General features: G+C 44.1%; 2 protein-coding genes across 6 annotated transcripts in view; one reads left to right on the top strand and one right to left on the bottom strand.

Annotated features, from left to right (window-relative positions):
* LOC118391948 (rap1 GTPase-GDP dissociation stimulator 1-like) overlaps positions 1–6,010 on the top strand; it is a 53,636-nt gene extending 47,626 nt beyond the window's left edge. For all 5 annotated transcript variants that reach the window (XM_052459453.1, XM_052459451.1, XM_052459452.1 and 2 more), the window contains 6 exons: positions 611–745; positions 1,158–1,283; positions 2,356–2,495; positions 3,328–3,454; positions 3,913–4,041; positions 4,225–6,010. In XM_052459453.1, the coding sequence (XP_052315413.1) occupies positions 611–745; positions 1,158–1,283; positions 2,356–2,495; positions 3,328–3,454; positions 3,913–4,041; positions 4,225–4,352 (785 nt within the window). In that variant the 3' untranslated portion in view covers positions 4,353–6,010. The remainder of the gene's footprint in view (positions 1–610; positions 746–1,157; positions 1,284–2,355; positions 2,496–3,327; positions 3,455–3,912; positions 4,042–4,224) is intronic.
* A 1,663-nt stretch (positions 6,011–7,673) lies between these two features.
* The window catches only part of LOC118391949 (tetraspanin-5-like), a 31,523-nt gene continuing 12,488 nt past the window's right edge, over positions 7,674–26,708 (bottom strand). Inside the window, exons 3-10 of the mRNA XM_035783471.2 lie at positions 19,564–19,710; positions 18,475–18,645; positions 15,265–15,390; positions 14,665–14,712; positions 14,314–14,430; positions 12,284–12,345; positions 8,629–8,674; positions 7,674–8,450 (exon numbers count right to left, since the gene is read on the bottom strand). Coding sequence (XP_035639364.2) covers positions 8,662–8,674; positions 12,284–12,345; positions 14,314–14,430; positions 14,665–14,712; positions 15,265–15,390; positions 18,475–18,645; positions 19,564–19,710 — 684 coding nt within the window. The 3' untranslated portion in view covers positions 7,674–8,450; positions 8,629–8,661. The remainder of the gene's footprint in view (positions 8,451–8,628; positions 8,675–12,283; positions 12,346–14,313; positions 14,431–14,664; positions 14,713–15,264; positions 15,391–18,474; positions 18,646–19,563; positions 19,711–26,708) is intronic.

Genomic DNA, 26,708 nt, shown 5'->3' with positions numbered 1-26,708 from the left:
GCACTGGCAACTGTGGGACCTTTTTATATAGACGTGTGCCTTTCCAAATCATGTCCAATCAAATGAATTTACCACAGGTGGACCCCAATCATGTTGTAGAAACATCTCAAGGATAATCAATGGAAACAGGATGCACCTGAGCTCAATTTCAAGCCTCATAGCAAAGGGTCTGAATACTTATGTAAATAAGGTATTTCTGTTTTTAATTTTTAATCACAAAATCTAAACGTTTTTCGCTTTGTCGTTATGGGGTATTGTTTGAAGATTGAATTGTTTTTATTGGATTCAATCCATTTTCAAATAAGGCTGTAAACAATGTGGGGAAAAGGAAGGTATGAATACTTTCCAAATGTTCTGTATATAGAGCAAACATACTTCTCTGCCATGTAGAACAGAGAATCGACTTTTGCACGCCCCCCCCACTTTCTTCCAGATTTTCTCTCTAGTTAAGTTCCCCCCCAATGAAAACACACTCAGAGAGCTGAATACAAGTCCCAATCATGAGTCATTCCAGGCCATTACTCAGCTTCACCACAGAGTTTCAGAAATATTAAAGCCAGGAAAATATTGTTTAGAGAATTGTGGGCTGTTTTTACTATTCACCCCCCAGATGGTAACTGCATACAGATGGTGGAATCAGGCATTGTTCAGAAGCTTCTGGAGCTGCTGGATCGCCACGTGGAGGAGGGTAACGTCACCGTGCAGCACGCCGCGCTCAGCGCCCTTCGCAACCTGGCCATTCCTGGTGAGACGCCCAAGGCGCTCCATGCATGATTGAGTATACTGTGTTCTACATTTTCTATATGATTCGTAGGTTCAAGGCAAGTCTTTAACATTAACTTCCTGTCAGAAGTGCTTCCCCTGTACGTCTTTGTGATCTGTGGGTGGGGGCAGGTCTTGGCAAATGCAACTACAAACAACTTCTAGTCAAAAGTGCTTCCCTGTACTTAAGTTCCTTCTTTGAGCCTTAGGTTAATATTGGTTGAATACAATTGTTACTAAGTTAGTGTATTGTTTATTTTCATGGTGTACAACATTGACATGTACAGTCCATATCTAAGGAAACAAAGCAGATTATACATGTCTTTGAGGAGGGAGCATAGTTTGAATTGATTTATTTAACATGTTTAATCTTTTATTTATAATCTTTCCCGAAGTGGTGAACAAGGCTAAAATGCTGTCAGCTGGTGTGTCAGATACGGTGTTGAAGTTCCTCCCGTCAGAGATGCCTCCTGTCCAGTTCAAACTGCTGGGGACGTTACGCATGCTCATCGACACACAGGGTAGAGCATCTTTATAACACCTATATATCACAATTATAGCACATTTAATACACTGCAGAGCAACTTCCTAATGATGCCCCCGACGTCTGTGCTTCGCGCTCTATTTAAATTGACCAGAATCAGTCACAGGTGTGAATGTTTCAACCCATTAACTTTGCAGAAAGATCTAAAGGAACCTTTTCTGAAATGGAGGTGATACTGCTTTCCTAATGATGCTCTAAACTTGATTTGTTCCATACCTCACTCTTTGTCCTTAAATTGGTCAGTATCAAATCCAGGTGCAAAGATTTTATTTATTCAGCAGAGTATTTTCGAGAGCCATGCGTCCTCCGAAACACGGCCCTGCCAAGGCGCACTGCTTCTTGACACACTGCTCACTTAACCCGGAAGCCAGCCGCACGAATGTGTTGAAGGAAACACCGTACAACTGGCGACCGTGTCAGCAGAGCGCGATGGGACAAGGACATCCCCTAACCCGGAAGACTCTGGGCCAATTGTGCGTCGCCTCATTGGTCACCCGGTTGCAGCCGGCTGCGACGCAGCCAGACATCGAACCCGGATCTGTAGTGACGCCTCAAGCACTGCCTTAGACACCTGTGCCACTCGGGAAGCCATTGATGGGAAAGTACAGTCTAAAAAAATAAATTACAAATACATTTTAAAAAGCTATGTTTTCCGCCAAACGTTTGAATCTTCATCAAATAGTGGTTAGGTTGGGGAGGACCGAACAAGGCCAAGTGCAGTCCAGCTGGATCCAAAGTGACATGGCGATCGATGGAGTCCATCTTTGATTGAGTCGCTATGGACCGGAGTGTCACAGTGCGATGTTGACAGGGTGTTAGAATAGCAGGCAATTCAAGGTGATAGGACATTAATACCTGTATGGTGTTACAATACAGATTTTTTTTTATCTCTTCCTTCCTGGAGTTCAGAGATTCATTATAACAAATACTAGAAAGTACTCATTGTTACCAAGAATTGACCCATTTAAAAATAATTTCAACAAGAAGTTACCAGTTTATGTTGAGTCATTTCAGTTTATATACCAGAGAGCTTGTTGTTTTCTCCCCAGCGGATGCAGCAGACCAGCTGGGGACCAATTCCAAGCTTGTGGAGCGTCTAGTAGAGTGGTGTGAGGCCAAGGACCATGCAGGAGTCATGGGAGAGTCCAACAGACTGCTCTCAGCTCTCATCCGCCACAGCAAATCAAAGGTTAGGGCCAGCTGCCATGGAAACACACACCATCTGTGACTGACTAGTTGGCTGGCTGTGACCACAGAATGCATTCTGACCCATAATGGAACTGTTGATCATAAAGGGGAACAACGGACTGTGATTCATTGTGTAACTCTTCCTGAAATAGGATCTTTCTTGTGGGATAATGCCTAGACCTAGCGTTGGCAGTTCTGCTACACTTCCCATCCAGTCTCATCTCAGGGGAGAATGACTCCGGTGTTACTCGGGCTGGTTTTCCCCTTCTAATCTGTAGATTTGTGACCTCTGTCCTATTTGCAGGTCTTTAGACAGAATAGCACCCCTGTGGTAGTGATATCACAGCTAGATATGTCATACTTACGCATGGATATCCTAGTGGTTAGAGCGTTGGACTAGTAACCGAAAGGTTGCAAGTTCGAATCTCCGAGCTGACAAAGTACAAATCTGCCGTTCTGCCCCTGAACAGGCAGTTAACCCACTAGAAAGGCCGTCATTGAAAATAAGAATTTGTTCTTAACTGACTTGCCTAGTAAAATAAAGGTAAAAAAAAAATTGTACACAAGTCATGTATCATTTAGAGCAGTGGTGGACTGGCCTAGTGGTCTCTCCTCCTGGAAAGTCACTGGGTGTGCAGGTTTGTGCTCCCATCCTGCTCTAACTTACACACCTCATTTCAGAGTCCTGATGAGCAGCGGGTTAGTAGAGGGTATGTGGGTTGGGGCAGGGCTGGAGCAAAACCCTGCACACCCAGTAGCCCCCCACAAGGTGGAGAAAATATCCCCGTTTTAGAATTGTGCCCCATTTGAAATGTTTGTTTTTGTGATTTCAGGACGTCGTAAAAACAGTCATCCAGGGGGCAGGTGTGAAGCACTTAGTAGTCATGGCGATGAGCGAACACATGATCATGCAGAACGAGGCGCTGGTGGCTCTGGGCCTCATCGCCGGGTTGGACCTGGGTAAGAGTGAGGTCACAGTCAGGTTCATGTCACAGTGCAGCCTAATTCTGACTACTGTGTTTGCCACATGGTTTTGTAAAGTCCAGATTGGTAGCACTTCCTTTGACTGTGCCTGGGTTGTGTTCAGTAGGGCATACTGTAGTAAAATGTTTAGAAATGGAGGGGGGTTTCTGTTTTACTCGGTTTTAAAATAATTTCAATTTTCCATGCTTACTGAACATGACCTGATATTGCATGGCTTGAATCAACTGCAAGTAGTTTGATGATGCACAGGGTGAGTTCCATACAATGGAAAGCAATTTTGACCTAGTGAGACGCACTGTATAAATTAAATTCACTGTTGAAGCATTTGTAACGGGGTGCTCAGTACACCCTTTTCTCAGAAGCAAAGCATTGACTCTGGTGGGGCATTGAAATGCATTAAAATAATTGGACAAATGTGTTTTTTATGGTTTCAGTGGGGGCTGAAAAGGACTTTGTCGGGGCTGGCCTGGTGCAGGTGCTCCACAAGCTGCTCTCAGACGAGAGGACCGCCCCGGAGATCAAATACAACTCCATGATCCTCATCTGTGCGGTCATGGGCTCAGGTAAAAGGGGTGGCCATTTTGAATCAGCCACTTAGACACAACCTCTGCTCCAATATCCAAGCTAAGGCATAGCAGAGTGGTGTACTAGTATGGACATTGGAATGTAGCTGAATGTTCTGGTTTAGGTTTGTGCTCTTCCTTTAAAGACTTCTGAATGAGACCTGTTATCTTTCCCTCCTCCAGAGCCTCTCCATAAAGAAGTGCAGGGCCTGGCCTTCATCGACGTGGTCTCCAAGCTGCGGTCGCACGAGAACAAAACGGTGTCCCACCAGGCGTCGCTCACAGAGCAGAGGCTAACGGCACAGAGCTAAAGGACTCTTAATGCCCGCACTCCCCCCAATGCCTGCCTCATAGCCAATCCCTGCCCCCCTTCCCTCTCTCTCTCCAGAACTTCCCTCTGTGTGTCCTATCATCACGTGCCAAGGTATCCTGTCCCTTTGCCCCTGTCAACAGCCAGCTGGTCCAGCTAAAACGTACCCCCCTCTGCCTTACAGCCTGCCTTCCCACACTACCGCCGCTCACGCATGCGTACTCCTTTCTTTCTGCAATAGACATACAAAGAGAAGACTTTTTATGACCATAGCTGTGAAACCCGTTGAAAAACAATACAAAAAGAAGAAAAAAAACTGAGTAGGTTGGTCTGAAAACAAACTAAGCAGCCATGCATCCATCCTATGTCCCATCTTAGCTTGAGTTGAAGACGAACTGCATGTTTTAGTCCAGTTGATGGTGTATCCATGTTCATTTTGACCCTCACATACCCAAAACCACAGCCCTGGGCAGATCTTCCAGAGCTGAGTAGAGTTCAGTCATGTTGTACTTAAACTGGCGTTTTAAAGGAGTTTTCTTGATGATCCCAACCGATCCCTCTCTCTTCCCTTAACTTTCATACAAACCCGATTTAAACTTAACTTTCTGTCTCAAACAACCTTACTGTTATATCAAGGGTATGTTTAGAATGGGGAAATGTTACAGAATGTTCAGATGTAAATATATTATGTGGAACAGATATGACAGTCTGTCAAGTAGAATAGGCAATTGTGTTAACTAAATGTGTTAGATTTCTATCTGCAATGTTGTAAATGTTTAACCCCAACTGAACATACCCTAGGCTGACTCCACTAGCATGTAATAATTCTCACATAACATTGGGGAATCCTGTGTAAGTTACAAGTTAGATCCCCCAGATGAACAGTCACGCTCTCCCTGGTCTCTGAGTGTACAGTGAAGCAGTCAGCCCTACCAGGTGCGTAGTATATGCCTGAATGGATTATGATGCGCCAGGAAAGACCGATTTTGGGGGGGGGTGGGTGTATGTTCCAGGGTGTCTTTGTTGCCGTAGCGCTGCACATTTCAGAAGATTTCTATATCATATTAATGTGGTTCCTAAGTTATTTAACACTTCTCCAGGTGTTGTGAGATCTGATCATCTATATAACGCGACTGCAAAAGAGATGCACTGGAACGTCACCATCGATTGGAATCTGGCTGCATCGTTTCACATAGTCACTGTGGTCTCCCTGACAGCTACGAGAACCTCCCCATAACCCTGTCAGAATGGGCCAGTCCAGACAGCCAGAGAAGATCCCCCCACCGTCTACGTGGTACCTCTCTATGGTTTATCCCAGCCAGCGCTTTGTTTGCATGTGTGATGGTTTCTCTCCCACTCCAAGTATCGAGAACATGCCCATTCCAGCATGATGGATACTGCGTTAGGCAACGTCTGGTGACATAGGCGTTTTTTTAAAATATAAATTATTTGTTTACTAATCGGTCTTGTTAAATTTGTTTTTTTTTGTCAGGTATGAATGGTAATTTCAGATTTGTAACTTTACAAAGACACAATCCAATCAAGACGTAACTACAAACTAACTGCGTTATGGTATAAATGTTTGTTGTAAATGTCATTGAGTTGTACATTTGGAAGATCGTAACTCAAACAGATAATTAAAGATTGCTGGCGATAATGTATCTGTTTCTAGAGTTTGTACTGCCTGTTGATAGAGTAAGAGGGTGACGTCTGTTTCATAATATTGATAAGTCACTCTAATCATATTTCATTCATGGTCACACAGGGTTTCCTGAGTGCCTTGGCCAAGGCTATGGTGTCACCTAGGCTGCATTCCATTTCATATGGTTGTCCCCTCGCATCTATCCTTGTTCACTTCTCTTCATGGATCTGAGACAATTAGGCTAGGGGTAAGCAGAAGCTCCATCTCGAATAGAATGCAGCTTCACATGCCTGGCTTTGAGGTGCTCTGATAGGCCTGGCAAACACTACGTAGTTTTGACAGTGATGTAATGTCCATTGATCACACCTTTGTCACTGTTTCTGATTGAGGGACTAGCCAAAGCACCATTGACCAATACATGAATGCGTAATGGAGTCCGAGAGAAAGAGGATGCCAATTCACTTTCTGTCTTGTCCTTTTAATAATAATTAGTACTATTAACAGTGTCAGCAAGTCAACAAAAAGGATTTATTTCATGGGATTGAAAGAAAAACAAAGGGCTCGATTCAATCCCTATCATGGAAGTTCAGTGCGATTTGAAATTTAAAGGTAGTTTGCGATTGAGCCGATGTATCAAATCAAACAAGTGTAGACTTTACCTTGAAATGCTTACTTACAAGCCCTTAACCTCCAATGCCGTTCAAGAACAAAATATAAGTAGTCAAAAAGTAACACTAAGAATAACCAGGCTATATAGATGGGGCACCGGTACCGAGTCAGTGTGCAGAGGTACAGGCTAGTTGAGGTCATCTGTACATGTAGGTGGGGGCGAAGTGACTATGTATAGGTAACAAACAAACGGCAAGTAGCAGCAGTGTACAAGAGGGGAGGGGGTATCAGTGTAAATGTTCATGAATTGTTCAGCAGTCTAATGGCTTGGAGGGTAGAAGCTGTTGAGCCTATATGCAAAGTTTATCATGAGCGCAATCTCCGTGAACGTGGGGCATTAAGTGTCAATTGCGCTATAGCACTGAACTTCCACGATACAGATTGAATCAAACCTTTATTTTCTTGTTCTGAGGGCAGAAAGGAGTGTAATTGGTTAAGTTATTTTAAAAGCCACACGAGGAATCGAAACCGAGGACCTAATGCATGGACACCCTCGTGTTACGACCTCTGCCACCCAGGACCCCATCCACCCGCCTTAGGTTTTGGTCCTTTAACCAGTCACAAGAAATGGTTAGACAAATGTGAAAAGTGATTGGTTAACTTTAGAAAGTAAGTTCCAAGGTTGGAAAACAAGACATGGGGATCCTCAACAGGGAACTTGTCTCAACCTGTATTTAACGCGCCTGCCACCTCCCTACAAGCATTTGTTTAATTTGACTCACTGATCATTGAGCTAGAAAACTGAAAGCACACAGGGATTTGAGCCAGGAACCCTCAGCACAGCAACCCATGTGTTACGCCCTCCACCACCAACAAATGTCAGGAAGTGAGTTTTATTCACTCACTGGTCATTGTAAACTCCCTCCGCTGAGCAATCGAACAAATCACATTCATCCCTCAGAACAAGATTGAATATAAAGTGAGGGATTCCTAAAGATTGACACTTCACTTAGCGGTATTGAAAACAGAAGACTACCATAGCAAGAAATGGACATGAAGTTTTTCAGTTCATTGAATGTATTGACAATTCATTTTAATGTATGAGTGTGCAGAGATCAGACCTGGGTCAAATAAATTGATACTTGGAAGTGTGCTTGATTTAGCTTGTCTGTTACAATAGAACCAATTGACTAGTCCCCCCCAAAAGTGCAAACTCTTGCTAAATCAGGCCCACCTCAAGTATTTGAAAGTATGTAACGTACCTGTATGTATTTCACCCAGGTAGAGATGCCATGAAATATAACGAATGCCCATCTGTGCCACAGAAACTCTTGAGCCTACAAGTCTACTGCAGTTCAAAGCGAACGACTTGAGGGCTGCGACTATTACTGTACATTTGTATTCTAGCACCATTACCCTCTTCCCTAATGCTCAGTGTCGCCACATACAGCTACCATTTTACTGTTAAAAATACCTGTGTCAATAAGAGCTTCTGTACATCATGAATTTAAACGAGTCCATGCCATTGTGATAGGCATGCAGTGCATTTACAAACACCCCCAAGTACATTTTTTTGTCTTCATTATTTTCTGTACATTTCTACACTGTTTACCACATGGAACAAATGGGATGCAAAGCGTGGGTAACTTCCCAGGTTTTCCAGAAATCCTGATTGGAGGAATCTTCCAACTGGGATTTCTGGAAAGTTACTGGAATTTTGCAAGCCCAAACCTCTTAAAAAGGATCAGAATGTGCCAGTCATCACGACGGAATATGGTGCAGGTGGTATCATTCCTAGTTCTAGCATCTGTTGATGCTCTGAGACTGGCGTAGCCATGCTGAAGAGACCTGGGGACAAATGGAAATCAAGGTCAGACACAGCTCTTAAAACAAACTAATCATAGTTTCAGTATTACTAGGGCCAACATTGAGAAAAGTCAACGACACGGTTGTATTTGAGACAAAAGTCCATTATGATGTATTGTACCATTTACGCTTAGCTAGATGACTTGGTAGTGATCCTTACCTGTGCGTTCCTGGGTCAAGCCGGGCAGCGACATCAGGTAAATAAACTACACAGCAAGAGAAAGCAAAAGGAAGGTTTAAAACATGTTCCTTTCATTACATAAGAGCAAAGCCAGGGAAGGGGAGCATTCAGAATGACTAAAGTTGTCATATTATCAGGTGTTTTTCAGTCCTACTCTGCTGCATATTCAGTAGTGTTCAAAATACTCTGGAACCACATGTTAAATTCTATTTACATTCCTGAGTTTTCGGTGAACATGTAATGCATCCTCAATACACCCCTGGTGGAGAAATTAAGTGGGAATAGGGCAGGGAGGCACAGAGTGATGGCTTGGCACAGGGGTGGCAGAGTTTGGGACAGTGACAAGTGGGAGAGTGGCCAAAGGATTGGTGGAGGGATCTGAGGGAAGTTGGTTATTATTCTGAAACTGTTTCTATTCTTCATGACCACAGGATCTGGGTTGAACTGATGGCTGAAGGAAATGGGTCATGTCCTTAAATCTATTGGCAGACTGTTGCCAACAAACAGTGAGCTAGTTAAGCCTCCATCTTAGCCTGACATTTAGATTTACATACAAATGTTATACGTCAGGGATCATCAATTAAATTCAGCCGCAGGACAATTATTTTCTTGAGCGGATGGTCGTGGGGCCAGAGCACAAGAAAATATATATTTTTAGACTGCCAATTGACAGCAAGAAGCCTAAATGGATAAAATATTTAACTAAAACTATTTCAAACCTGGATTACATTTGGGAACATTGTCCTGCATAGGGTGCTGTCTTTCGGATGGGACGTTAAAACGGTGTCCTGACTCTCTCTGTGGTCATTCAAAATGCCATGACGGTTATTGTAAGAGTAGACTGTTATTGTAAGAGTAGACTGTTATTGTAAGAGTAGGGGTGTTGACCCCGGTGTCATGTCTACATTTCCAACATGGTCACGTAATCATCCCTGATTGGCATATCACTCCTCACCCTGCTACCTGAGGTGGGTGCTGCTCATTGCTGGTGAATGAGGTGAGTTTCCCCCTACTATGTAAAGCGCTTTGAGTACCTCAGTTGGAAGAAAAGTGTTATATAAATCCCATCTATTATTATTTGGATAATATAGCATATGTCCCTCTGCTTTGGGAAAAAAAATCCTAAATTAAAATCCCTTGGAGCCGATTTTCTGTTTTTACATTTGTTTATGATCAACAGTGAAATTTATTTTTTTGCTCAGAACTTGGGGGCCAAATAAAACACATTTGATCTATGATCTTAAAATCCCTGACAGAGGTGTATTCCCTGATACTGATCTGTACTTTATTAATGTTAACATACTGTTATGAATGAAACATGGGTCTTGCAGGGTCTGGGCTGTGGTAAATCATTCACTACAGTGACTACTACTGATTCACGAAGGACAACAACACCCACCGGCTACAGGTCATACGGAGGACAACCACAACACCCACCAGCTACAGGTCATACGGAGGACAACAACACCCACCAGCTACAGGTCATACAGAGGACAACACCCACCGGCTACAGGTCATACGGAGGACAACACCCACCAGCTACAGGTCATACGGAGGACAACAACACCCACCGGCTACAGGTCATACGGAGGACAACACCCACCAGCTACAGGTCATACGGAGGACAACAACACCCACCAGCTACAGGTCATACGGAGGACAACACCCACCAGCTACAGGTCATACGGAGGACAACACCCAGGTCATACGGAGGACAACACCCACCAGCTACAGGTCATACGGAGGACAACAACACCCACCAGGCTACAGGTCATACGGAGGACAACAACACCCACCAGCTACAGGTCATACGGAGGACAACACCCACCGGCTACAGGTCATACGGAGGACAACACCCACCAGCTACAGGTCATACGGAGGACAACAACACCCACCAGCTACAGGTCATACGGAGGACAACAACACCCACCAGCTACAGGTCATACAGAGGACAACACCCACCGGCTACAGGTCATACGGAGGACAACACCCACCAGCTACAGGTCATACGGAGGACAACAACACCCACCGGCTACAGGTCATACGGAGGACAACACCCACCAGCTACAGGTCATACGGAGGACAACAACACCCACCAGCTACAGGTCATACGGAGGACAACAACACCCACCAGCTACAGGTCATACGGAGGACAACAACACCCACCAGCTACAGGTCATACGGAGGACAACACCCACCGGCTACAGGTCATACGGAGGACAACACCCACCAGCTACAGGTCATACGGAGGACAACAACACCCACCGGCTACAGGTCATACGGAGGACAACACCCACCAGCTACAGGTCATACGGAGGACAACCACAACACCCACCGGCTACAGGTCATACGGAGGACAACACCCACCAGCTACAGGTCATACGGAGGACAACCACAACACCCACCGGCTACAGGTCATACGGAGGACAACAACACCCACCGGCTACAGGTCATACGGAGGACAACCACAACACCCACCAGCTACAGGTCATACGGAGGACAACCACAACACCCACCAGCTACAGGTCATACGGAGGACAACCACAACACCCACCAGCTACAGGTCATACGGAGGACAACAACACCCACCGGCTACAGGTCATACGGAGGACAACCACAACACCCACCAGCTACAGGTCATACGGAGGACAACACCCACCAGCTACAGGTCATACGGAGGACAACACCCACCAGCTACAGGTCATACGGAGGACAACCACAACACCCACCAGCTACAGGTCATACGGAGGACAACAACAACAACCTCTACCGGCTACAGTTAATACGGAGGACAACAACAACAATCTCTACCGGCTACAGGTCATACGGAGGACAACAACAACACCCACCGGCTACAGGTCATACACACGCTCGCGAGTACATTCCTCATGCGTAGTATGCAGACCCTTTTTTTCCAGAGTGAGGCAGGGGTCGGTGCATGGAGAGCGAGGGCATCCTGACAAAGTATAGGGGATGAAAAATGAGGTGAGTTGGCATGACAATGGTGTGGCAGAGGGATGGGGATAGTAATGTGGACAGGGGGTGCTGTGCTCCTGTCTCCTAGCTGAGTGGCCAGCTGGAAGGAGCAGGGCGTAGAGCCTTTGCCAAATGACTCAGTCAAACTAATAGGTTAAGTTAGGAAGCAGAGCAAAGTCAAAGTACAAATAAAAGTTTTTATAAAAGTTTTACTCAGCATATTCTGGATCTAGGTTGATATGTAGCCAAAAACAAGTAAGAACCTTGTAAAATGCAGATTTAGTGGTTACATTCCACTAAAGAGTTAAATTCCACCATTGTTTCTTTTACAGCAGCTTGATTACATACGGCGCAATATCTTCTTACTTTATTCTATGCCAAATATAATGAAGCACCTTTTCTAAAATACTCTCTGGTTTTGAAAATTCCCTTTTGGTCCACATGATGGCACACTATCAAACAAAACACCATTTAGATTCTAAGAAGAATCTAGAACCTTGGATTCAGTGATTGATTTTCCATGCTGTTAAAGCCTATCCTACGAAGTGTCAATCAATAATGAACCCAGTTAATAAAAAGTGGTAGGGAATGAGGAAACACATCAGATGTGATAGAATTAACTTGAGATGTTAATTTGAAGTATTTTATATTTCCTCACCAGCTTGCTCTCACAGCTTCGATGTCACTAACTAAGTTTTGTGCCAAGCATATTCCAAATATCTGTAAAAGAAAGAAAGAATTATGAATGTGATGTCTTTTGTCATTAAATCATGTTTTCATTAACATAAAAATAAATATATATATATATTACACAACATGCAACAATTTATTTCAAAGATTTGACTGTTACAGTTCATATAAGGAAATCAGTCAATTGAAATAAATGTATTAGGCACTAATCTATGGATTTTACGACTGGGAATACAGATATGCATCAGTTGGTCACAGATTCCTTAAAAAGGTAGGGGGCGTGGATCAGAAAACCAGTCAGTATCTGGTGTGACCAACATTTGCCTTATACAGCGCGACATGTCTCCTTCCCATAGAGTTGATCGTGGCTGGTGGAATGTCGTCCCATTTCTTAACAATGGCTCTGCGAAGTTGCTGGATATTGGCAGGAACTGGAAGATGCGGTCGTACCTGTTGATCCAGAGCATCCCAAACATGCTCAATGGGTGACATGTCTGGTGAGTAGGGAGGCCATGGAAGAACTCGGCCATTTTCAGCTTCCAAGAGTTGTGTACAGATCCTTGCAACATTACATTATCATGCTGAAACCTGAGGTGATGGCGACGGATGAATCTTGTCATGGTATGTCTGTGCATTCAAATTGCCATTGATAAAATGCAATTGTATTTGTTGGCAGCGTATGCCTGCCCATACCATAACCCCACCATGGGCCACTCTGTTCACAACATTGGCATCCACAAACCGCTCACCCACACAACACCATACACGTGGTCTGAGGTTGTGAGGCTGGTTGGACTTATTGCCAAATTCTCAAAAACAACATTGATAGAGAAATTAACATTACATTCTCAGATCAAGACCCTGGTGAGGACAAACAAGCACGCAGATGAGCTTCCCTGAGACAGTTTCTGACAGTCGTTCAGACCCACATTTTCATCAGCTGTCCAGGTGGCTGGTATTAGATGATCCCGCAGGTGAAGAAGCCGGATGTGGAGGTCCTGGGCTGGTGTGGTTACACGAGGCCTGTGGTTGTGAGGCCGGTTAGTACTACCAAATTCTCTAAAATGTACGTTTGGGTCGGCTTATGGTAGGAAATTAACATTCAGCAGTCAGCATGCCAATTGCACGCTCCCTCAAAACATCTGTGGCATTGTGTTGCGTAACAAAACTGCAAGTTTTAAAGCAGTCTTTTATTGTCCCCAGGACAAGGTGCAGCTGTGTAATGATCGTGCTGTTTAATCAGCTTCCTCATATGCCACATCTGTCAGGTGGATGGATCATTTTGGCTAAGGATAAATGCTCACTAACAGGGATGTAAACAAATTTGGGCACAACATTTGAGAGAAATATGCTTTTTTGTGTGTATGGAAAATGTCTGGGATCTTTTATTTCAGCTCATGAAACAATTTACCATCACTACATGTTGCGTTTATTTTTTATTCAGTGTATACGTGTTTGTCACATATGCCAGATAGGTGCAGTGAAATGTGTTGTTTTACATGGTCAGCCATAGTAACCAGTGACTGAGTCACATGCAAGCTTCTCTACTCTGAATTTCTGCTCATTTAATCCACTTCAATCCGTGTAGATAAAGAGGAGGAGACAGGTTAAAGAAGGATTTTTAAACCTTGACAATTGAGACATGGATTGTGTATGTGTGCCATTCAGAGGGTGAATGAACAAGACAAGATTTCAGTGCCTTTGAACAGGTTATGGTAGTAGGTGCCAGGCGCACCGGTTTATGCCAAGAACTGCAACGCTGCTGGGTTTTTCACGCTCAACAGTTTCCCATGTGTATCAAGAATGATCCACCACACAAAGGACATCCAGCCAACTTGACAACTGTGAGAAGCATTGGAGTCAACACTGGAAAGCATCCCTGTGGAACGCCTTCAACACCTTGTCACCCTGATGGGACAAGTTAATGTTCTGAGTCGGAGAGTAGCTAGCCCTGTTTGTACACTAGGCTAAAAGGAGTCAAAGAAACGCTTCTCTCACCTGTAACAACGCAACTCCTATGAAGATCCCAGCCACTAGCGTCAGGTTGTCCTGTAGCCACTTCTCAAACTGTGGCACACAGCCTTTCACATGGATGTAGGTCTTCTGCTCTACGTCCTACAACAAGGGACAGTAACATGTTTATTAGAGGGAGCTCCTTAGCCCGCAAATGGCATGAAAACCAAACATACGCCTTCATTATACAACCATATGTGATCATTCATCATAACCCTTTATAATATAATATGACTTTGTATATTCTTAGATTCCATAATAATAAAGGTCACTATATCAAGGAAAAGTGTAGAAGGAAAGAGGTCGATGGACAGAGAGAAATGGAACAGCACTCACAGTTTTGTCTCGTACGTCATAGCCACACTGCGTGTTTATCACATCCTCCTAATGAAGAGAAATAGAAGTGTTATCAAAAAAAGCAGATGTCAACTGTCATCATAACCCTGACCACCACTGATAATACCACTGACACACATGACCATTTCCTGTTCAAAAGATGGACTGTTTTTTGTCGGACAATCATCATTCGTTGTCATTTAGCCGGCAACTCCCAATTAAGTATTAGCTCCATCAAAAATTCTCGGGACACAAAATCCCAGTGTGTTGGTGCCCTTAACCTTGGTGCCAGTCTGAGAAATGAGTTTTGCCCTCTCATAGATACTGTCATCGGGGCAAACCAAATAATGGAAAACCATGTAAATCTGTATTTTCAGCGACTATAGTACTCATTCATTTCAACGTAGGATCTTAATTTGACCACTCTTTTGTTGCAGAGAATTGTCCTGCACAGTAGCAAATGCAAACTTGTAGCCTAGTTGAGGTTTAAAAAGGCTTCTTACGTTTGTAATTTTCACTTTAAAATGTAAGACTTGTTTAGCCGAACCCCATGACCCATGTCTTGACCAACCCTCCCTAGCCCCTGTGAGAGTTCCTTGCCGCAGGGTCCTTGGTGCAGCAGGAGAAGGGGACTCCACATTTCTCCCGGCTGGGGTTGGTGTCCGTGCAGTTAAAATAGATGTTGAGGTTCCAGTCGTCCGCTCCGAACGCGCCGCAACAATCCCACTAAGGAGAAGAAAACAGAGAAGAAGAGAACGTCAATAAGGAATCCATGTTTTTTTTAACAGTGTGGGTGGAGTGTGACCAACAGAGATTGGGGAAGGCTTGACAACAAGGCCCGTATTCACAGTGTCTCAGGAGTGCTTTCAGACCCTAATGAATAACAAAAGGGGTGAAATGATCCTAGATCAGCATTCCAACTGAGTTGCTTTGTGAATAGAGGCTCAGATGGAATACGATCTGGGAGTCATATGGTCAGAGTCGCCACAAGCGTCTCTGCCAACCAGTTGGCTACAATAACAAAGGCCTGCTACTGAATAGAGAAACTGACTTTAGACCAATCCAGCGCCAGAGAGGAGATTCTACTCAAGAAAGCACTGGTGAATTCAATAAAAATGTGGGCTAAAGCATATCAAACCATTTACATTAACAATATAAGAAACTTGAGTGACGATTAAGACATTCTTAAGTGAAGCAAAACAACTTAAATGTAGATGTTATGAATCATGTATTACAGTATATCATAACTCATTACACATCATGCTGTTGCAAAACTACTGTATTGCACTGCAAGTAATTCAGCATAACTCTAAAATGGTAACCTCACAAAAAGGGTAGACTTAATAGCTTTAGCTCATAATAATAATTTTACGAGGTGATTAGCAGCCCAATAAGGAAACAGGGTTTAGCTAGTGCTGGGATAAACTATCATTAGCTTTCCACCGTTTATCTCTCCCCCCCTCTCTTTCTCAATTTGTCTGTATAAATCCATTTCCATAACGAAAAGTTTTAAACATAAATGTTTTTTTTGTTGTTGTCACATTTAGGTCATAGGTGCTTAAGACTATGATTTGTCTTGAATTTCATACCCTTTACACACAGAGCAATAAAACATTTTCCAAACACATTTCAAACAATCTGGAACAAATATAGGGATCAGTTATGAAGCATGTACAACGTTATTAATTTGACACACAACCTAAGTACAGCAATGGGAGTAACTGCAGTTTCACAGCAATCTAGTGAGTTCATTGATTAGATTCAAGAGAAGCAAATCCCAGTAGACACTTGAGCCCTCAAGGACTTGCCCTCTTCTGAAATATCTACTGGAGGTCATTGAAGTGTATAAAAAAGGCAATCTCGATTTCAGTAACTTAGCCTATGGATGCCACAGTTTTGGTTGCAGTGCCCCAGGTGGGCGGAGATTTCAATTTAGTGCCAGTGGTGGCTGATGCCACTAAATTGGAGGAGGAGCGCATTGTAATAGCTGGAATGGAATGATGGAAAGGCAAACACATGATTCTGTCACATCCTGTTTCCATGTGGTTGATACTATTCCATGTATTCCATTCCAGTCTTAACTATGAGCCTTCCTCGCGGCAACCATACTCCGCCACCTCATTGCCAAAGTCAATCAAATATGAACACCACCACTGTGAACACCTGCACTCATTTAGCTGCTCTGTGATTGTTCCCCCTTGAATCTCAAGTGTGATGAGAGAGTTGCAGTCCTCTTTTACCCGTCTCAGGTTAGAGCACTGATACTCTGGTTTGTCACATCTCCACCCAGAAACGGTTAGCTTGACGTCTTTACGACCTTGGGATCCACAAAGTACTCTGATCGCCTCCTGTGTCAGCCAAATGCAGAACAACTTACCGTTGTGGTCTTCTCTGGCGAGCCTCGTCTTGTAACAAGAAAATGAAAACACTGTGACCATTTATTACTGCTGGAAATATAGGCATGGAAAAGGATGCGGATATGTACACTGTGTAGCCTTTCACACCTCAGGATTAAGCTTACCAAACCTGATGCAGTCTCCGCCACCACAGTAGTGCCTACGTCAAGTTCTACAAAAGAGGTTTTGCTGCACACTTAGAGCCATGAGGAGCAAGGCCATCTGCTCATCATAAAGATGATTGACTATCCTCGCACTGAAATGAGTCAGACTGTCGTTCTCACGAAGAGCTGAGCCGAGATGTATAACTTCATGGGGGGGTTCAGACTTCGGGTAAGTCGATTGTTTTATCCAGTATCGAAAACTGTGAATCAGTTGGCAGGTCAATGTTTAAACCCTCCTTCAGGAAGCAACTCGTGTTTCTGATAAACAGGCCAAATAGAAATGGCAAAATTGCATTTCCCAAGTTGATTGCAATTCCGTTAGCAAATCCTTCCAATAGCTTGGTGATCCTTCTCTCCGACTCTTCCTCATCACACAGAACCAATGATAGTGCTGTGAAGAACTCTTGGAGGGTGAGGTGAGCAAAGCTGTTATCAGTTTGGCAGCTGATTGTATTTTTCATTAAGATCTTGTTCAAAACCAATGACACTTGGGAGAGCCCAGAAAACTCTTGAATCTTAATAAACAATGATTAATTTAAGATAAACTTTGAGTGTCCCATGTGTAGAATTCCCATGACAACAGCATGATCAGTACACAGGTGCACCTTGTGCTGGGGAACAATAAAAGGCCAGTCTAAAATGTGCAGTTCTCACACAACACAATGCCACAGATGTCTCAAGTTTTGAAGGAGCGTGCAATTGGCATGCTGACTGCAGGAATATCCACCAGAGCTGTTGCCAGAGAATTGAATGTTAATTTCTCTACCATAAACCACCTCCAACATCATTCCAACTGGCCTCACAAACGCAGACCACATCAAACCACGCCAGCCCAGGACCTCCACATCTGGCTTCTTCACCTGCAGGGTAGTCTGAGACCAGCCACAAGCACAGCTGATGAAACTAAGGAGTATTTCTGTCTGTGGGGAAAAACTTATTCTGATTGGCTGGGTCTGTCTCCCTAGTAGTTGGGCCTATTCCCTCCCATGCCTGTGAGTGGGGCTACCGGGCTCTCTCCTGCTCACTCGCACACCTGCTCCTACCCCCGCAACCTACCAACTCTTCACCTCACTCAAACCAGAGCTCCATGGAATAAATGGAACAGTATAAAACACATCAAACATTTGGAAACCTCATGCTTGACTCAGTTCCATGTATTCCATTACAGCCATTACAATGAGCCCATTCTCCTATAGCTCCTCCCACCAGCATCCTCTGTCACACATTCACACTGATTTTCAAATGCGTACATATTCCTGAGTGAAGTCTATAAGGTTCTGGAGGTCGATGTCGTCACGGTATGCCCGGATGTTGTTATTGATGAAGAAGTTGAGCTGGTCCTTGATCCAGTCCTTGAAGGTGAAGGCCAACACTCCAGCTGTCAGCTCCAGGAAGAAGATGATCCCCAGGAACACAGAAAACTGGAACAGAATGGGGGGGCATGTGGAGGGGGAGCATGTGAGCAAACATAGAACAAAGCTATGATTAAGCCCCAAAGTCCAGTGTTTCTCACTCCATTCCTGGGGGATCCAGGGGGTGTATATTTGTGTTCTAACCCAGCACTAACACACCTGATTAATCAGCTGTAATTCTGACATGTCATAGAGGGGACATGGAGGACTGGTCTCCCAGACTCAGATTAAGCCTACTCATCATGGACTATACAGAGTGGGACAGTCCAAGAATAAGCTTAATTTGAGTCCAGGAAACTGGGGAGGGAGTGAGAGTTCAAAGTGGAGTCAATGATGACTATAAAGACATCTAATGATAACCCTAATAATGCATAGGTATTATTTAGATCTTTTCATGGAGTAATACATAGACACTCCCCTCTGTATTTAGTTCGACAGTGAAGCTAAAACTTTTAGTTTGTGACTCCAAAATGACCCAATATATTATTCACCAATCAGTTCCTATTGGGCACAACATAATCCGAATCACAAGCAAAACAAACTGCAAATGCATCCAACAAGTTTGCAGTCACAAGTTTGATGTAGTCAATACGTGCTAGGACTATGGAACCAAATACTAACCTTTTGACTACTTTAATACACTACAAGTGGATTTGTCCCATAACATTTGCACATTCAAATAGAGGGACTACATACATAAAGTCCTTTAATTTCTAAACGGTAAAAACATATATGTATGAAAATACCCTCAAATAAATGGTTTACATTCTTTACTGTCATCTCATATGAAATATTTGATCTCAAATCCCAAATGCTGGAGTATAGAGCCAAATTAAATAAATACAGAGGGGAGTGTATATTCATATATTTGTTAATGTCCATGTCTAAGGGGCGAACCGAGTGGGAATGAGTGAGTTGTGGACGTACAAACTTGAGCAGGAAGGTGTTTTCCCTCAGTGCTCCGATGCAACCGGCAAAGCCCAGGATGAACATGACCCCTCCCGTCACCAAGAAGAGCCAGACGGGGTCAAAGCCCCCCAGGTCTGTGATGGACGAGATGTTGGAGAGAACACCCTAGAGAGGCAGAGAGAGGCAGGCAGGCAGGCAGGCAGAGAGAGGCAGGCAGGCAGGCAGGCAGGCAGGCAGAGAGAGGCAGGCAGAGAGAGAGAGAGGCAGGCAGGCAGAGAGAGGCAGGCAGAGAGAGAGAGGCAGACAGGCAGAGAGAGGCAGGCAGAGAGAGAGAGAGAGGCAGGCAGCCAGGCAGGCAGAGAGAGGCAGGCAGAGAGAGAGAGAGAGGCAGGCAGAGAGAGAGAGAGAGAGAGAGAGGCAGGCAGAGAGAGGCAGGCAGAGAGAGAGAGAGAGAGGCAGGCAGGCAGGCAGAGAGAGGCAGGCAGAGAGAGAAAGGCAGGCAGGCAGGCAGACAGACATACATGTGTTAACAGTGAGCACAGTAAGAATTGTATGCTTTGCCACTCTTCCAGACACAAGGGCGGTCCAGGGAAAAGACTGATCATCTATTGTACTTATTTGATTATTTATTTGTGTAATATATACACTATGTGGACACCTGCTCGTCGAACATCTCATTACAAAATCATGGGCATTAATATGGAGTCTTTCCCCTATACTATAACAGCCTCCTTCTGGGAAAGCTTTCCACTAGATGAACATTTCTGCGGGGACTTGCTTCCATTCAGCCACAAGAGCATCAGTGAGGTCGGGCACTGATGTTGGTTGGTTGATTAGGCCTGGCTTGCAGTTGGTGTACCAATTCATCCCAAAGGTGCTTGATGGGGTTGAGGTCAGGGCTCTGTGCAGGCCAGTCAAGTTCTTCCACACCGATCTCGACAAACCATTTCTGTACAGACCTCGCTTTGTGCACAGGGGCATTGTCATGCTGAAACAGGAAACTTCCCCAAACTGTTGCCACAAAGTTGGAAGCACAGAATCGTCTAGAATGTCATTGTACGCTATAAGATTTCCCATCACTGGAACTAAGGGACCTTGCCCGAATCATGAAAAACAGCCCCTCACGATTATTCATTCATCCTCCCCCAAACTTTACACTTCGCACTATGCATTTGGGCAGGTTGCCTTCTCCTGGCATCCACCAAACCCAAATTAGTCTGTTGGACTTCCAGTTGGTGAAGAGTGAGTGATTCATCACTCCAAAGAAAGCGTTTTCACTTCTCCAATGGTGGCAAGCTTTACACCACTCCAGCCGATGCTTAGCATTGCGCATGGTGATCTTAGGCTTGGCCATGGAAACCCATTTCATGAAGCTCCCGACGAACAGGTCTAGTGCTGACATTGCCTCCAGAGGCAGTTTGGAACTCGGTGAGTGTTCCGATTTTTACACGCTACGGAACTGCAGCACTCGGCGGTCCCGTTCTTTGAGCTTGTGTGGCCTACCACTTTGTGGCTGAGCCGTTGTTGCTCTAGACATTTCCACTTCACAATAACATTAATCATGCAAAGACATGTATTTTTTATGATGGCACAGATTCAGTGAGATTCAAACCTCTAATCTAATCTTATTTTTTCTATCCATGGAGTAAGTCCCCTTCGACACCAGGATTGAGCTAGCATGCCAGTTTTTTTACTCATACAAAGCTGTTAATTTTAGTTTATTCAAACAGACCCCGTTTTAAAGGAAACAAGCACTCATTAAGATCAGGTGTGTACAATTAATGGCCACTGCCAACACACCTGAACACACTTAACAAGATAGCGGATAGAGTTTTATGGACGCTGAGAACGGAATGTACAGTGCCTTCAGAAAATATTCATACCCCTGGACTTAATCCACATTTTGTTGTGCTACAGCCTTAATTCAAATTGGATTAAATATTTTTCTCACCCACCTAAATATTTTTCTCACCCACCTACACACAATACCCCAGTATGACAAAGTTAAAACATGTTTTTAGAAATGTTAGAAAATGTACTGAAAATTAAATACATATCATTTACATAAGTATTCACACCCGTGAGTCAATACATGTTAGATTTACCTTTGGCAGCGATTACAGCTGTGAGTCTTTCTGAGTAAGTCTCTAAAAGCTTTCCACACATGGATTGTACAATATTTGCACATGATAATTTTAGAAAATTCTTCAAGCTCTGTGAAGTTGATTTTTGAATATTGCTAGACAGCCATTTTCAAGTCTTCCATAGATTTGTAAGACAATTTAAGTCAAAACTGTAACTCGGCCACTCAGGAACATTAACGGTAGCTTTGGTAAGCAATTCAAGTGAATATTTGGACTTGCGTTTTATTGTCCTGCTGAAAGGTGAATTTGTCTCCACAAGTCTATTGGAAAGCAGACTGAACCAGGTTTTCCTCTAAGATTTTGCCTGTGCTTAGCTTAATTCCATTTCTTTTTATCCTATAAATACCCCTAGTCCTTGCCGATTTCAACCAACATGCTTGAAAATGTGATGAGTGGTACTCAGTGATGTGTTGTGTCGGATTTGCCCCAAACATAACACTTTGTATTCAGGACATAAAGTTAATTTATTTGCCACATTTTTGCAGTTTTACTTTAGTACCTTATTGCAAACAGGATGCATGTTTTGGAATATTTGTATTCTGTACAGGCTTCCTTCGCCACTCTGTCATTTAGGTTAGTATTGTAGAGTAACTACAATGTTGTTGATCCATCCTCAGTTTTCTCCTATTACAACCATTAAACTATGTAACTGTTCTAAAGTCACCATTGGCCTCATGGTGAAATCCATGAGCGGTTCCATTCCTATCAGGCAAGTGAGTTAGGAAGGATGCCTGTATCTTTGTAGTGACTGGGTGTATTGATACACCGTCCAAAGTGTAATTAATAACTTCACCATACTCAAAGAGATATTCGGTCTGCTATCAATAGCTGCCCTTAGTTGCGAGTCAATAAAAAACCTCCCAGGTCTTTGTGGTTGAATCTGCATTTGAAATTCACTGCTTGACTGAGGGGCCATACAGATAATTGTATGTGTGTGCGGTACAGAGATAAGGTAGTCGTTGAAAAATCATGTTAAACACTGTTATTGCACACAAAGCAACGTATTATGTGACTTGTTAAGCAGAGTTTTACTCCTGAACTTATTTAGGCTTGCCATAACAAAGAGGTTGACTACTTATTGACTCAAGACATTTCAGACTTTCATTTTTTTAATTAATTTGTAAAAATGTCTAAAAACAGAATTCCACTTTGACATTATGGGGTATTGTGTGTAGGCCGGTAACACAAAATCTTAATTGAACCCTTTTAAATTCATGCTGTAACACAACAAAATGTGGAAAGAGTCAAGGGGTGTGAAATCTTTCTGAAGGTAGTGTATATGTGGTGAAGGTAGTGTATATGTGGTGAAGGTAGTGTATATGTGGTGAAGGTAGTGTATATGTGGTGAAGGTAGTGTATATGTGGTGAAGGTAGTGTATATGTGGTGAAGGTAGTGTATATGTGGTGAAGGTAGTGTATATGTGGTGAAGGTAGTGTATATGTGGGGACGGTAGTGTATATGTGGTGAAGGTAGTGTATATGTGGTGAAGGTAGTGTATATGTGGTGAAGGTAGTGTATATGTGGGGAAGGTAGTGTATATGTGGGGAAGGTAGTGTATATGTGGGGAAGGTAGTGTATATGTGGTGAAGGTAGTGTATATGTGGTGAAGGTAGTGTATATGTGGTGAAGGTAGTGTATATGTGGTGAAGGTAGTGTATATGTGGTGAAGGTAGTGTATATGTGGTGAAGGTAGTGTATATGTGGTGAAGGTAGTGTATATGTGGTGAAGGTAGTGTATATGTGGGGAAGGTAGTGTATATGTGGGGAAGGTAGTGTATATGTGGGGAAGGTAGTGTATATGTGGTGAAGGTAGTGTATATGTGGTGAAGGTAGTGTATATGTGGTGAAGGTAGTGTATATGTGGTGAAGGTAGTGTATATGTGGTGAAGGTAGTGTATATGTGGTGAAGGTAGTGTATATGTGGTGAAGGTAGTGTATATGTGGGGACGGTAGTGTATATGTGGGGAAGGTAGTGTATATGTGGTGAAGGTAGTGTATATGTGGTGAAGGTATGTGGTGTGTATATGTGGTGTAGTGAAGGTAGTGTATATGTGGTGAAGGTAGTGTATATGTGGTGAAGGTAGTGTATATGTGTAGTGTATATGTGGTGAAGGTAGTGTATATGTGGGGAAGGTGGTGGTGAAGGTAGTGTATATGTGGTGAAGGTAGTGTATATGGTGAAGGTAGTGTATATGTGGTGAAGGTAGTGTATATGTGGGGAAGGGTGTATATGTGGTGAAGGTAGTGTATATGTGGTGAAGGTAGTGTATATGTGGTGAAGGTAGTGTATATGTGGGGAAGGTAGTGTATATGTGGTGAAGGTAGTGTATATGTGGTGAAGGTAGTGTATATGTGGGGAAGGTAGTGTATATGTGGGGAAGGTAGTGTATATGTGGTGAAGGTAGTGTATATGTGGGGAAGGTAGTGTATATGGGGAAGGTAGTGTATATGAAGGTAGTGTATATGTGGGGAAGGTAGTGATATGGTGAAGGTGTATATGTGGTGAAGGTAGTGTATATGTGGTGAAGGTAGTGTATATGTGGGGAAGGTGTATATGTGGTGAAGGTAGTGTATATGTGGTGAAGGTAGTGTATATGTGGGGAAGGTAGTGTATATGTGGTGAAGGTAGTGTATATGTGGGGAAGGTAGTGTATATGTGGTGAAGGTAGTGTATATGTGGGTGCATATGTGGTGAAGGTAGTGCATATGTGGTGAAGGTAGTGCATATGTGGGGAAGGTAGTGTATATGTGGGGAAGGTAGTGTATATGTGGTGAAGGTAGTGTATATGTGGTGAAGGTAGTGTATATGTGGTGAAGGTAGTGTATATGTGGTGAAGGTAGTGTATATGGGGAAGGTAGTGTATATGTGGTGAGGTAGTGTATATGTGGTGAAGGTAGTGTGGTGAAGGTAGTGTATATGTGGTGAAGGTAGTGGGTGAAGGTAGTATATGTGGTGAAGGTAGTGTATATGTGGTGAAGGTAGTGTATATGTGGTGAAGGTAGTGTATATGTGGGGAAGGTAGTGTATATGTGGTGAAGGTAGTGTATATGTGGGGAAGGTAGTGTATATGTGGGGAAGGTAGTGTATATGTGGGGAAGGTAGTGTATATGTGGGCACCCTCATAGACGTCATCCTGACCAACTGGCCCTCCAAATATACCTCCGCTGTCTTCAACCAGGATCTCAGCGATCACTGCCTCATCGCCTGTATCCGCCACGGAGCCGCAGTCAAACGACCACCCTCATCACTGTCAAACGCTCCCTAAAACACTTCTGTGAGCAGGCCTTTCTAATCGACCTGGCCCGTGTATCCTGGAAGGACATTGACCTCATCCCGTCAGTTGAGGATGCCTGGTCATTCTTTAAAAGTAACTTCCTCACCATTTTGGATAAGCATGCTCCGTTCAAAAATGCAGAACCAAGAACAGATACAGCCCTTGGTTCACTCCAGACCTGACTGCCCTCGACCAGCACAAAAACATCCTGTGGCGGACTGCAATAGCATCGAATAGCCCCCGTGATATGCAACTGTTCAGGGAAGTCAGGAACCAATACACGCAGTCAGTCAGGAAAGCTAAGGCCAGCTTCTTCAGGCAGAAGTTTGCATCCTGTAGCTCCAACTCCAAAAGTTCTGGGACACTGTGAAGTCCATGGAGAACAAGAGCACCTCCTCCCAGCTGCCCACTGCACTGAGGCTAGGAAACACGGTCTCCACCGATAAATCCATGATTATCGAAAACTTCAATAAGCACTTCTCAACGGCTGGCCATGCCTTCCGCCTGGCTACTCCAACCTCGGCCAACAGCTCCGCCCCGTAGTTCCTCACCCAAGCCTCTCCAGGTTCTCCTTTACCCAAATCCAGATAGCAGATGTTCTGAAAGAGCTGCAAAACCTGGACCCGTACAAATCAGCTGGGCTTGACAATCTGGACCCGCTATTTCTGAAACTATCTGCCGCCATTGTCGCAACCCCTATTACCAGCCTGTTCAACCTCTCTTTCATATCGTCTGAGATCCCCAAGGATTGGAAAGCTGCCGCAGTCATCCCCCTCTTCAAAGGGGAGACACCCTGGACCCAAACTGCTATAGACCTATATCCATCCTGCCCTGCCTATCTAAGGTCTTCGAAAGCCAAGTCAACAAACAGGTCACTGACCATCTCGAATCCCACCGTACCTTCTCCGCTGTGCAATCTGGTTTCCGAGCCGGTCACGGGTGCACCTCAGCCACACTCAAGGTACTAAATGATATCATAACCGCCATCGATAAAAGACAGTACTGTGCAGCCGTCTTCATCGACCTCGCCAAGGCTTTCGACTCTGTCAATCACCAAATTCTTATCGGCAGACTCAACAGCCTCGGTTTTTCGGATGACTGCCTTGCCTGGTTCACAAATTACTTTGCAGACAGAGTTCAGTGTGTCAAATCAGAGGGCATGCTGTCCGGTCCTCTGGCAGTCTCTATGGGGGTGCCACAGGGTTCAATTCTCGGGCCGACTCTTTTCTCCGTATATATCAATGATGTTGCTCTTGCTGCGGGCGATTCCCTGATCCACCTCTACGCAGACGACACCATTCTATATACTTTCGGCCCGTCATTGGACACTGTGCTATCAAACCTCCAAACGAGCTTCAATGCCATACAGCACTCCTTCCGTGGCCTCCAACTGCTCTTAAACGCGAGTAAAACCAAATGCATGCTTTTCAACCGATCGCTGCCTGCACCCGCATGCCCGACTAGCATCACCACCCTGGATGGTTCCAACCTTGAATATGTGGACATCTATAAGTACCTAGGTGTCTGGCTAGACTGCAAACTCTCCTTCCAGACTCACATCAAACATCTCCAATCAAAAATCAAATCCAGAGTCGGCTTTCTATTCCGCAACAAAGCCTCCTTCACTCACGCTGCCAAGCTTACCCTAGTAAAACTGACTATCCTACCGATCCTCGACTTCGGCGATGTCATCTACAAAATGGCTTCCAACACTCTACTCAGCAAACTGGATGCAGTCTATCA

The sequence above is a fragment of the Oncorhynchus keta genome, chromosome 13 (genome assembly GCF_023373465.1).
Source record: "Oncorhynchus keta strain PuntledgeMale-10-30-2019 chromosome 13, Oket_V2, whole genome shotgun sequence".
NCBI lineage: Eukaryota > Metazoa > Chordata > Actinopteri > Salmoniformes > Salmonidae > Oncorhynchus > Oncorhynchus keta.
This window is presented reverse-complemented; position numbering and strand designations above follow the sequence as displayed.